The 13,063-nt window shown below is 49.9% G+C and overlaps 1 protein-coding gene across 1 annotated transcript in view; it reads left to right on the top strand.

Annotated features, from left to right (window-relative positions):
• The window catches only part of DCHS1 (dachsous cadherin-related 1), a 38,082-nt gene that overhangs the window by 14,258 nt on the left and 10,761 nt on the right, over window positions 1–13,063 (top strand). The window contains exons 2-6 of the mRNA XM_037134412.2: window positions 3,986–5,893; window positions 10,790–10,978; window positions 11,080–11,311; window positions 11,440–11,676; window positions 12,012–13,037. Of these exons, the coding sequence (XP_036990307.2) occupies window positions 4,106–5,893; window positions 10,790–10,978; window positions 11,080–11,311; window positions 11,440–11,676; window positions 12,012–13,037 (3,472 nt within the window). The 5' untranslated portion in view covers window positions 3,986–4,105. The remainder of the gene's footprint in view (window positions 1–3,985; window positions 5,894–10,789; window positions 10,979–11,079; window positions 11,312–11,439; window positions 11,677–12,011; window positions 13,038–13,063) is intronic.

The raw sequence follows: 13,063 nt of genomic DNA, 5'->3' as shown, positions 1-13,063 counted from the left end.
TCCACCAGAGGACCCTCCCATTTGGCAACTGTAAAAGCGTTCTCTGTATCTATAATTCTGTTTCTGTTCTGTTTGTTTTGTTTTGTTTTTTAGATTCAATTGTTGATAGGCATTTATTGCCATTTTATTGTTCATATTTTTTATCTTCTTAAAGAAGACTGTCTAACATTTCACATAATACTGGTTTGATGGTGATAAACTCATTTAGCTTTTTCTTGTCTGGGAAGCTCTTTATCTGTCCTTTAACTCTAAATGATAGCTTTTCTGGTAGAGTAATATTGGTTGTAGATCCTTGCTTTTCATGACTTTGAATATTTCATGCCAGTCCCTTCTGACCTGAAATATTTCTGTTGAGAAATCATATGACAGTCTTATGAGGGCTTCCTTGTAGGTAAGTGCCTGCTTTTCTTTTGCAGCCTTCAAGATTCTTTCCTTGTTTTAAAGATTTGCCATTTTAATTATGATGTGTCTTGGTGTACCGCTCTTTGAGTCCATTTCTAAGTTTCCTGGACTTGTGTGTCTTTTTCCTTCACCACCAGGGTAGGGAAGTTTTTACTCATTATTCCTTCAAATAGGTTCTTAATCCCTTGCTTTTTCTCTTCTCCTTCTGGTATCCCTATGATGTGGATGTTATTAACATATGGGGATACCAGAAGTTTCACGTTCTTTCAAAGGCCAAAGGTCCCTTAAACTGTCCTCGTTTTTTTTAATTCTTTTTTCTTTTTGCTGCTCCAACTAGGTGTTTTTTTTCTACCTTGTTTTCTAAATTGCTGATTTCATCCTCTGCTTCATGTAAACTACTGTTTATTCCTTGCAGTGTATTATTTAGTTCAGATATTGCATTTTTTATCTGTGACTGGTCCTTTTTTATGTTTCCTATTTTTTTTCATGCTGTTGAGCCTGCTTATAATCATTACTCTGAACTCTATATCTGATAAATTGCTTGCCTCCATTTCATTTAGCTCTCTTCTGAAGAATTCTCTTGTACTTTCATTTGAGATTTGTTTCGTCTTCCCATTCTGGCTGCCTCTTTGGGTTTGTTTCTATGTACTAGGTAGATCTGGAAAGACTTTTGCAGTCTATATCAGATGCTGCCTGTGACTGGCCCTGAGCAACCTGTTTGAAGCTATGCTGCTAGGCCTGTGTAGGTGCTGAAAGAACCAAGCTGCACGCCAATGCTGGCTTTTACCAGCATGGAGCCCGGCATTGGGGGGCGGGGAGTGTCAGCTAAAGTTTCAAAGCACCCAGAGATTGTCTTCTGCCTACAGGTTGCCTGAAAGAGTCTCCAGCTGTACTCCTCAGCAGAACTTAAGTCCCACAGGGTGGGCCAAGAGGGATTCCTGCTGGTGGGCCTATTGCTTCCCCCAAGGCTGATACCACATGGAAGGGTGTGCTCTCCCCGAGAAAGATGGCTTCTGTACTGCAGGTGTCCTGGTGGCTAACCCGTTAGCTCTCTCCCTGGAGCCACCAACCTCAGAGTTTCCTCACACGGCTCTAGTCTGCTCTGCCCTCCCTATCCCAGAGCCCAGGGAAACTGGTTAAAAACTCAGTTTTGTGCATTGGCCCTTTACAAGGGTGTGTGCACCTCTAGCTGTCTCTTTCTGGTAGACAGAAACCCCGCTGCTTTTCACAGTCGATGCTGTGGGCATCTTTCCCAGTGCTGGTGCTTTAGGCTGTGGAGCCCAGTTTGGGGTTTGGACCCCATACAACTCAGGGGGAACCGCCCTTCAGTCCCTCCGGAACTTCAGATGCTGCCCATGGGAGCCCCGCCAGCCCTCTCATGCCTCTGCATTCCCTGCTAGTCTTGATCTGGTGATGTTGTTTCTTCTCTGAGTCCTGGGTATAAGGCCTCTCTCTCTACATCTAGTCTTCAGTTGGTTATTCAGGATGATTTTTCTATAATTTAGTTGTAATTCCAGGTTGGTTCTGAAAGGGGGTTCGTGTAGCTTCCACCTAATTTGCCACCATCTGGAGTCCTCTGAAGAGCACCAATTTTTAAAGAATGGGTGGGGGAACTTGCACAGGAGAGTGAGAAGTACACAGAGAAGTGCAAGGGAAGCAAGAAGTGGGGTATCACCATGTGAAGCCACGACGAGTGGGCTTCAAGAAGTCAATGATCAGTAAGCCCATGTTCCAGAACAATACAGTAAGAGGAGGATTTTTTTAAAGCATCCATTTGATGTACAACGCAGAAATGATTGGCAGCTTAGTGAAAGTAGTGTCATAGGAGAGGGAGCCTCACTTCATAAAGGGTGGGAGGGTGGGAGAGTGAGAAACTGGAGGAAATTAATCAGCCTTTCAAAGAGGGCTGCTCTCATTCAGTCACTAATGGTTTCAGAAGGCTCCCTCCTTCACTGAACTTCAGCAGCATTTGAAACCCTGGTTCCCTTTAGCTTCAGAGACAGCTCCCCTCTCTGGTTTTCTGCCTGTTTGTCTGTCTGTCTTTCTCTCTGGCCACTTAAGGATACCTTTGTTCAGCTGATGCTTCATGCCAGAAAATTGCCCATGATACTTGACTTCTCCTATTAGCTTATCCCCTGCCTTCAAACAGTCATCAAGCCCTGTCTATTCTACCTCCTAAACCTCTTGTAGACTAATCCACTTTGGTCATTTTCATTGCTAACATCCATCAAAGTCATCATCAAAGCAGTGCCATCGCCTGAACTCCCACAAGTGTGTTACAAGGACTGTTCCAAAATAACCATCCTGTCTGCATGCCCCTTATCTTCCCAAGGTCGGTGATAGTGATCTTCACAAAATATAAGCTATATCTTAGCACACCCCTTCTCAAAATACTTTTGTGGCTTCCATTTGCTTTTAGGATGTCAAAATCATCGGTATGGCTTATGAGTCCCTGCCCCATATCATACTGTCACCCCCAGCACTCTACACTTCATACACATTGTCCCCTAACCATCCCCCATACACTGAGCCTTTTCTTGATTTAGACTTCAAACCTTTTCACAGTCTTTTCCCTCTTCCAAATGCTCTTCTCTCCTTCCTATAACCTCTTCTCTGTCCACCATTGCCTAGCTGACAGTTACACATTAAGTGGATGTCAACTTGACTATCTCTTCCTCAGAAGCTCTTCCCAACACCCTGTGTTAAGTCCCTCTTATGCCCTTATAGCACCTTGTACTTCCCCTCACTGCCCTTAGCAAACATTTGTAATCACTTCTCCTGTTCCTGAACTGTAAACCCCATGAAGCCAGGGACTATTGTTTTAAGATTTTATTTATTTATATTCGGGGAGTGGAAGGGAGAAAGAGAGGGAAAGAAGCACAAGAGAAAAACATTAATTGGTTGCCTTTTGCACACGCCCCAGCCAGGGACTGAACCCACAACCCAAGCATGTGCACTGACTGGGAATTGAACCACTGACCAACTGTTACTTTGTGTGATGATGCCCAACCCACTGAGCCACACCAGTCAGGGCAATCCAGAGACTGTTTTCTTCATTCTTGGATGTGCCTCCAATGCCTCCACATAGTATATGTTCAATCTCTTGTTGAATGGGGAGGAAAATGAGACTAAGGGAATATTATATATATGCTATATACATTATATATACACATATATGGAGAGACTTTGGCATATTTCAATGCTGATAGAAGTCCTCAGCATAGAGGAAAAGGTTGACAGTTGAGGTGAGGTTCTCAAGCACATGGTTATTGAGGTGAGTGTTGGTTCTGAATAAGAAGAAAAATGAGAAAGGACTGGCCATATTTTAAAGTCTAGAGATGGAAGGAAGGGAGTCTGAGGGCATTCAGACCTGAACAATAGGAACAAAACAATCTGTTGAGAAGGGGGGTCAGGGTGGGATGGAAACCTGCCAGGAAAAGACTGGATTGGGGCCCAAGAAGTGCTGAAGTGCAGTTTCCTGGGCCTGAGGTGGGTTTGAGGCAGCACAAGACCCAGAACCCAGTCTCCCTGAACTGTTGATCCCTTCCGTGTCATGACCTTTTAACTTTTTCTTTTCTCCCAGGTCAGGAAGCCTGCACTGGAGCCAGGGCCTGAGTTGGACCTGATCCAAAGCCTGAGATCAGGCTGGGCCCAGAGCCTGGCCTGGAGCTGGAGCTGAAGACACATCTGGACTGCGCCTGTCATGCAGAAGGAGCCAGGCACTGCGCCTTCCTGCACTGGCATGCAGAGCCCTAGACCCCTCCGCCTATTTCCACTGCTGCTACTGCTGTTGGGGGCCAGAGGGCCAGGTGCCTGGGGTCAGGCCGGGAGCTTGGACCTGCAGATTGATGAGGAACAGCCGGCAGGCACACTTATTGGGGACATTAGTGCAGGGCTTCCGGCAGGTACGGCAGCACCCCCCATGTACTTCATTTCCGCACAGGAGGGCAGTGGTGTGGGCACAGACTTGGCCATCGATGAGCACAGTGGGGTGGTCCGTACAGCCCGTGTCTTGGACCGTGAGCGGCGGGATCGCTACCGCTTCACTGCAGTCACTCCTGATGGTGCCACTGTGGAAGTTACTGTGCGAGTGGCTGACATCAATGACCACGCTCCAGCCTTCCCACGGGCTCATGCTGCCCTGCAGATACCTGAGCATACAGCTCTTGGCACCCGATACCCTCTGGAGCCTGCTCGTGATGCAGATGCTGGCCGCCTAGGAACCCAGGGCTATGCACTGTCTGGTGATGGGGCTGGAGAGACCTTCCGGCTGGAGACACGCCCCGGTCCAGATGGGGCCCCAGTGCCCGAGCTGGTAGTTACTGGGGAGCTGGACCGAGAGAATCGCTCACACTATATGCTGCACCTGGAGGCCTATGATGGTGGTTCACCGCCCAGGAGGGCCCAGGCCCTCCTGGATGTGACACTGCTGGACATCAATGACCATGCCCCAGCTTTCAATCAGAGCCGCTATCATGCTGTGGTGTCCGAGAGCCTGGCCCCTGGCAGCCCAGTCTTGCAAGTGTACGCATCTGATGCCGATGCTGATGCCAATGGGGCTGTGACTTATGAGATCAACCGCAGGCAGAGCGAGGGGGATGGACCCTTCTCCATCGACGCACACACGGGGCTGCTGCGGTTGGAGCGGCCACTGGACTTCGAGCAGCGGCGGGTCCATGAACTGGTGGTGCAGGCCCGGGATGGTGGAGCTCACCCTGAGCTGGGCTCAGCCTTTGTGACTGTGCACGTGCGAGATGCCAATGACAATCAGCCCTCCATGACTGTCATCTTCCTCAGTGCCGATGGCTCCCCCCGAGTGTCTGAGGCTGCCCCACCTGGCCAGCTCGTGGCCCGCATCTCAGTGTCAGACCCAGACGATGGTGACTTTGCCCATGTCAACGTGTCCCTGGAGGGTGGAGAGGGCCACTTTGCCTTAAGCACCCAGGACAGCGTCATCTACCTGGTGTGTGTGGCCCGACAGCTGGATCGAGAGGAGCGTGATGCCTATAACTTGCGGGTTACTGCCACAGACTCAGGCTCACCCCCTCTGCGGGCTGAGGCTACCTTTGTGTTGCATGTCACGGATGTCAATGACAACGCCCCTGCCTTTGACCGCCAGCTTTACCGACCAGAACCGCTGCCTGAGGTTGCACTGCCTGGCAGCTTCGTGGTGCGGGTAATGGCCCGGGATCCTGACCAGGGCACCAATGGCCAGGTCACCTATAGCCTGGCCCCAGGCACTCACACCCGCTGGTTCTCCATTGACCCCACTTCAGGCATCATCACCACAGCTGCCTCACTGGACTATGAGTTAGAACCCCAGCCACAGCTGATTGTGGTGGCCACAGATGGCGGCTTGCCCCCTCTCGTCTCCTCTGCCACAGTTAGCGTGGTCCTACAAGACGTGAATGATAATGAGCCTCAGTTCCAGAGGACTTTCTACAATGCCTCACTGCCTGAGGGCACCCAGCCTGGAACCTGCTTCCTACAGGTAGGTAAGCCCTGCACACAGTGGGATGCTGCTATGGGCAGGAGTGGATCAGAGGGCCACGGGGTTAGCTCAGAGCAAGAACCAAGCATCTGTTGATGGTGACTTACACCAGAGCGTTTGGCCCTATCCTGTGAGTTCCAAAGTCAGTGCAGAGTGAAAAGATGAGAGAGCAGATGCAGGAACTGGACCAGATAATCTCGGTAGCTGAGGGAATTAAGATTGGGCCTAGAGAAAATGTGTCTGTAGTATCAAGAATTAACTCACCCACTGTAAGTCCTGCACTGTGCTGGGTCCTGGGAACAAAGAAAGGGGACAGTCTTGTTTCCAGGCAGGTCCTAATCTAGGTGGAGAGACACACTTGTAACTACTGCCATGGCAGGTGGCATGTGGGCTGCTGTGGGAGCCCAGAGGACAAGGCTTTGGAAAACCAGTGAGATTTTGTCAAGTGGAGAATACAAGGTGTATGAACAGGGACTCCAGGCCTACAGAAAGAGCTGCAGAACACCATGACATGTTCGGGGACTGCTTTGTTCAGGTTGGCCTCAGTTGTGCTGATGAGAAAGAGCCGGAGAGAGATGAGACAAGATAGTAGACACACCGGATCACAAGCTTTGACTTGTTTTTAAAAATCCCAGGGAGCCAATGAGAGACTCGAGGAAATCTGATAATGTCTTTTGGAAAGATTGCTTTGGCTGCACTGTGGAGTATGGATGCAGGTGGGGAGACTGGAGGCAGGGAGACCTCCTAGGAGACTAGTGCTTGACATCTTTATGTCTCAGAAGTCCACCAGACCCCCGCACACCTTCTTGGGGGCTCTCTGTTGGCTTCGATTTCCAGGCCAATGCCTGGGCCCAGCTGAACCCTCCCTTCTGGCCAGACTCTGGGTTTTTTGCCTGCTTGCTGCTGTCCAGTTGCCACCCACTCTCATGTGTTTACTGTGCTTCTTGGCCCAGGACCAGTGGGCTATGGCTTCCAAACATCTTCCTCCTCACTAGTGCCTGAAGCAAGAGGGCAACTCTCCAGGTGGTTTCCTGGCGTTTTCACCCTTAGTAACCACAGAGAAACAGGGTTAAAAATGACCAGTGGGTATTCATAATGGTTAGAAGAAATCTTAATAGTCCTGGCTAGATGGGTCAGTTGGATGGAACATTGTCCTGTACACCAAAAGGTTTAATTCCTGGTCAGGGCACATACCTGGGTTCGGTCCCTTGTTGGGAAACGTACTAGGGGCAGCCAATCAATAGTTTTCTCTCTGTTTCTCTCTCTCCCCCCCACCCCTTCCTCTCACTTTAAAATCAATAAATAAACATATCCTCAGGTGAGGATTAAAAAAAGAAGTCTTAGTATTTGATTCACTCAACATACATTTAGAGTATCTTGTATTAAGGACACAGAATACAAATACAGTAATGAATGAGTCACCCCCCCCCCCCAGCACACACACATGCTTCATAGAGTTTATACTCTAAAGGGGAGATTCATGTGCAGAGAAAAAGTTTTACTGCAATTAGAAAACTTCCATGATGGGACTACATGTGAAATATAGATAGGCAATAGGAATGTCTTCCCAAAGGAAAGGACCCTTGAGCTCAGACTTAAAGGATAAGCAGGAGTTTATGAGGAGACCAGACAGGATCAAGCAGAGGTGGTGTGCACATAGGTGTGGGAAAGCCTGATTTGTTTGAGGGCCTACAGTGACTTAGTGGCTTTTGAGTTTAAGGTGGGAGATGAGACTGTGCAGGGGGAGGGGACAGACAGTGGAAAGTCCAGCCAAGCCAACAGGTTTGAGCTTTTTCTTTAAGGAACTTTGAAGCTATCTGAGTAAAGGAGTAACATGATCATATTTGTTTTCTCAAAAAAATGCCTCTGACAATCAGTATAGAAGAGTAGTTCACAGCTGGAGGTGATTTTGCCCTCTGGAGGGGACATCTGGCAATGCCCAGAGACATTTTTGATTATCATAACTGGTATCTCGTGGGGGGAGGCCAGGGGTCCTGTAATGCACATGACAGCACCATAGCAAAGAATTGTCTGGTCCGAAATGTCATTCGTGCTGAGATTGAGAAATCCTGTTGTAGAGGAAGGATGGGGGGATCAGACAGCTATGGAAAGGGAATTGTAACAGTCCAGGGGGGAGACAACTCAGGCCTGGGTCAGGGCAGTGATAATAGTGATAGAAAGAAATAGACAAATAGGAGCGATAATGAGGATGTACTTAGTCCCTGGTCGATTGATATACCGGGAGAGGAAAAGAGAAGAACACATTTCTGGCTTGAGCAACTGCATGGATGGAAGAGTCATTAGAGAGGAGTTTGGAATGCTCATGACTTTGGTTTTGGACAGGTTGGATTTGAGGTGCCTGTGGGATATCCAAGTGGAGACGTTGAGCAGGCATCTGTATGTACAAGTTTAGAGCTCAGAGGAATGATTGGGTCAAAGAGGAATGATGGCCAAAGCTACAGAAGTGGAAGAGAGGGCCCTGAGTGAGTGTGTACATGGAGAAAAGGCCAAGAAGAGATCCCAGGGAACAAAAACATGTAAGACCAGGCAGAGTAAGGGGAGGCAAAGGAAGACTGGGGGTGAAGGGGAAGCAGTGGGAGAAACAACAGGGAAGGAGGTCAGGATGGGGCCAATGCAATAAGTTTGTTATCTGTTCAGAATTTTAGAGTTCACAGATTAAGTCTTTATTTTCTCCTTAAAATTGTGCACTTGATGAGAGCTAGGGCTGCAGAGGGGACAAGAAGAGAGAGATGAGGTTAGTTATGGCTTTTGGGAGAAGTTGCTGACACGGTTGGACTGTGCAGCAGGGCAGAGAGCCTGCTGAAGTGGAGACTCTGCATTTGCAGCGGAACCTCTGAGAAGGGGCTGCATAGGCTGGGAAATTCAATTCTGCCTCGGTCATTTCCAGTCAATGGCCCCTGCGCCTTTGGGGGCCGGTTCCTGACAACTTCCCCTGACCACTATTTATTGCTTTCTTCCTGCAGCAAGTCAGAGGGCAAAGGTCTGTAACAGCTTCTGGAGATCGTGCCGCAGCTGTGCTGCAGCCTGCAGGCTTAATGCAGGGGAAGTTTGTCTCCTGGGATATCCGGGCCCACGGCCACAGTAGAGTTGGAGCGGGAGCCGTTTCCAGGGTCCAGCCATGGCAGGGTCGTAGTGTCTCTCGGGAGGGTAAACAGTGGCACAAATCACTTCTGTCAAGGGCCTGGGCAACCAGTAGAAGTCTTTGGCCAGCCTTCCCCCTGAGCAACATTTTCTGGCTCAGAAAGGGGAACTCTCCAGGTTCCTTTTACAGCATATTATGACCCTGAGGCCCTTGTGTCCACAAAGAGCACTTTGTCACAGGCTACAGCAGTCAGCACCAGCTAACCCACTATGGAGGCCCTAATGTGCATGGTTGGTATAAAACTCAGTTTGAAAGAAGTTTTTGTTGTAAGACAGGGCAATCTGAGTGTCCGTTTACTCAATGAACAAATACACACAGAGGACCTAGGGTGTGCCTGGCCCTGTCCCGGGCTCAGGAGCTCCCAGCATGGTGTCTCCTGCTGATCTGTCTCTAAAATGTCCAGAGGCTCCTGATATTGGTGCCTGGTATTGAGTGGTGTTCAGTCACTCAAGTTTTTCTGAACCAGTCAGGGAGATGCCCAAGAATTAACCAGGAAAGCCTTTCCTTACTTCTTAGTTTTGGGGAGTGCCCCCCAACTGAAAGACCTCAATATTGGACCTGCAATATAGACCTGCAATTCTCCCAGTGAAGAGGGCTTGGGAGGTGAAGGGATGCTAAAGGTGCATGAGCCACATCCACAAATCTGTAGCGTGGACCCCAGTCACTCCAGTGATCAGATTCCAGTATCAATTAGATCTCACTCTGTAATGACCAATCTCAATAAAGAGTAGGCCCTCTGACATTAGCCTCTATAATTTTATCAGTCAGCCAGCTTTTCTGCTTGGAGTGATTTAGTGATGGTCATTAACTCCCTGTGATCCACCAAGAATTTACAGTCACTGTTCTTTAGCACTATTTATAAATACAGTTGGTCCTCATTCTTTGCAGATTCTATATTTGTGAATTTGCTGACTTTCTAAAATTTTTGTGTAACCCAAAAATCAATACTCAGGGAACTTCTGCAGTCACTCCCAGACATGCGCAGAGTGATAAGTCACCCAACACACATTCCCAGCTGAGGTCGAACATGGCAAGGCTCTGCTTTCATGTTTCAGCCCTTACACTGTAAACAAGGGCCCTTTATACAGTCTATTGAGTGCCACCTTTTCTTTGCATTTATGTGCTTTTCATTGGTGATTTTGCTGTTTCAAAATGGTCCCTAAGTGTAGTGCTGAAACACTGTCTAGTGTTCCTAAGAACAAGAAGGTTGTGATATGCCTTATGGAGAAAATACAGGAGTGGGCAAAAGTAGGTTTACAGTTGTTTTGGCAAAGACATGCAGGTTAAATAAGTAATACTGTAACACAAGAATAAGCTCTGTGTTTCACATGCTCACAACTATGAACCTACTTTGCCCACCCTTGTATGTGTGTTTAGATGAGCTTCATTCAGATAAGAGTTATAATGCCATTAGCCATGAGTTCGATGTTAATGAAGCAAAAATATGTATATTAAATCAGGTGTCTTTAAACAGAAACACTCATAAAACAAGGTCATGTATTGATCAGTTGGCAAAAATGTTGCGATGAGAGGCTTACAGGAATATAACACAGGTCTTGAGGTCTGGACTAGGCCTGGATTTTGGTGTTATGTTCTACAAGTCCCCTCTGTGTGTCTGCTATCCAAAGACTCTGAGCCCAAGCTGGCCCAGGGCCTGCTCCTTCTAATTGCCATGTAGCTCTGGCTTTCCTGGCCAAAAAGATGGGGCATCACTCACCCCAGCCTCTCCACAGGTAACAGCCACAGACGCAGACAGTGGCACATTTGGCCTCCTCTCCTATTCCTTGGGTGCTGGACTTGGGGCCTCGATGTCTCCCCCTTTCCGCATTGATGCCCACAGTGGTGACGTATGCACAACCCAGATTCTGGACCGTGACCAGGGGCCCTCAAGCTTCGACTTCACAGTGACGGCTGTGGATGGGGTGAGTGGGCAGGCCATGGGTGGGCAGCTTGGGATGTTGGGGTAGGTCATTCACCGGGGCGAGACAAGGCCCACCTGACTTATGGCTACATCTCTTACCAGGGAGGTCTCAAGTCTATTGTGTATGTGAAGGTGTTTGTGTCAGATGAGAATGACAACCCACCTCAGTTCTATCCACGGGAGTATGCTGCCAGCCTGAGCGCCCAGAGTCCACCAGGCACTGCCGTGCTGAGGGTGCGTGCCCATGACCCTGACCAGGGGCCCCATGGGCGACTCTCCTACCGTATCCTGGCTGGCAGTAGCCCCCCACTCTTTGCCTTGGATGAGCACTCAGGTGAGGATCCTGCCATATCCAGAATCTATTTCCCACCCTACCCCCCTACCCACCTGCCTAAATGAAGTACTGCCTTCCTTCCAACTCTATTGTTTTCTTATACATCTCTGCTCTATTCCTCCTCCCAGGACTGTTGACAGTTGCCTGGCCCTTGGCCAGACAAGCCAACTCTGTGGTGCAGCTGGAGATTGGGGCTCAGGATGGAGGGGGCCTGCAGGCAGAGCCCCGTGCCCGAGTCAACATCAGCATTGTGCCTGGAACCCCCATACCACCCATATTTGAACAACAGCAGTATGTCTTTTCTGTGCCAGAAGATGTGGCACCAGGCACCAGTGTGGGCACAGTCCAGGCACACAACCCACCAGGTATTATTTATCATTAAACCCACTTGGTGCCATACCCAGACACCCCAATATAACTCTCAAGCTACATCTCAGGGTACCCCAAGTAGCCCCAATACAAAACTCTGGTTCCAGTTCCCCACACCTCCTTGGGCCTGTGCAGGCGCTCCTCTGTTCACCCCCAGGCACATGAATATACCTAGTGCCACCTAGCTTCTCTGCCAACAGCTACCCCTCTCCCCAACCCTTTGAAAGACACAGGTGTGAGCATTGTGTAACCCCTCTTGGGATCAGAGTCTGACACCAACTCAATAGGTGCCCCTCCATCTCTTTTCTGACCCCTCTCTCCTCCTCCCTAGGTCGCTTGGGGCCTGTGACCATGGCCCTATCAGGTGGAGATCCCCGAGGACTCTTCTCCCTAGATGGGACCTCAGGGCTGTTACAAACACTTCGCCCTCTGGACCGGGAGCTGCTGGGGCCAGTGCTGGAGCTGGAGGTGCGGGCAGGCAGTGGAGTGCCCCCAGCTTTCACTGTAGCTCGGGTGCGTGTGTTGCTGGATGATGTGAATGACAACTCCCCTGCCTTCCCCGCACCTGAAGACACAGTGTTGCTGCCACCAAGCACTGCCCCAGGGACCATCATCTATACACTGCGTGCTTTGGACCCTGACTCAGGCATTAACAGTCGAGTCACTTTTAACCTTCTTGCTGGAGGTGGTGGGGTCTTCACTGTAGACCCCACCACGGGCCATGTACGACTTGTGGGACCTCTGGGGTCCCCAGGGGGGCCAGCGCATGAGCTAGACCTGGAAGCCCGGGATGGGGGCTCCCCACCCCGCACCAGCCACTTTCGACTGCAGGTGGTGGTACAGGACTTGGGGATCCGTGGGCTGGCTCCCCACTTCGACAGCCCTACCTATCGTGTGGACCTGCCCTCAGGAACCACCCCTGGAACTCAGGTCCTGCAAGTGCAGGCTCGAGCACCTGATGGGGGCTCCATCACCTACCACCTTGCAGGAGATGGGCCAAGTATCCCTTTTGGCCTAGAGCCACAGAGTGGGTGGCTATGGGTGCGGACAGCACTGGACCGTGAGGCCCAGGAGTTATACACACTGAAAGTAATGGCAGTGTCTGGGTCCAAAGCTGAGTTGGGGCAGCAGACAGGCACAGCCACCATAAGGATCAGCATACTCAACCAGAATGACCACAGTCCCCGCTTGTCTGAGGAGCCCACTTTCCTGGCTGTGGCAGAAAACCAACCCCCAGGGACCAGTGTAGGCCGGGTCTTTGCCACTGACCGAGACTCAGGACCCAATGGACGGCTGACCTACAGCCTGCGACAGGTGTCAGAAGACAGCAAGGCCTTCCGCATCCACCCCCAGACTGGTGAGTACTGGCACCCAGATAAATTC

Source organism: Artibeus jamaicensis, unplaced genomic scaffold (genome assembly GCF_021234435.1).
Source record: "Artibeus jamaicensis isolate MK-2021 breed Jamaican fruit bat unplaced genomic scaffold, CSHL_Jam_final contig_2962, whole genome shotgun sequence".
In the NCBI taxonomy this organism is placed as follows: Eukaryota; Metazoa; Chordata; class Mammalia; order Chiroptera; family Phyllostomidae; genus Artibeus; species Artibeus jamaicensis.
This window is presented reverse-complemented; position numbering and strand designations above follow the sequence as displayed.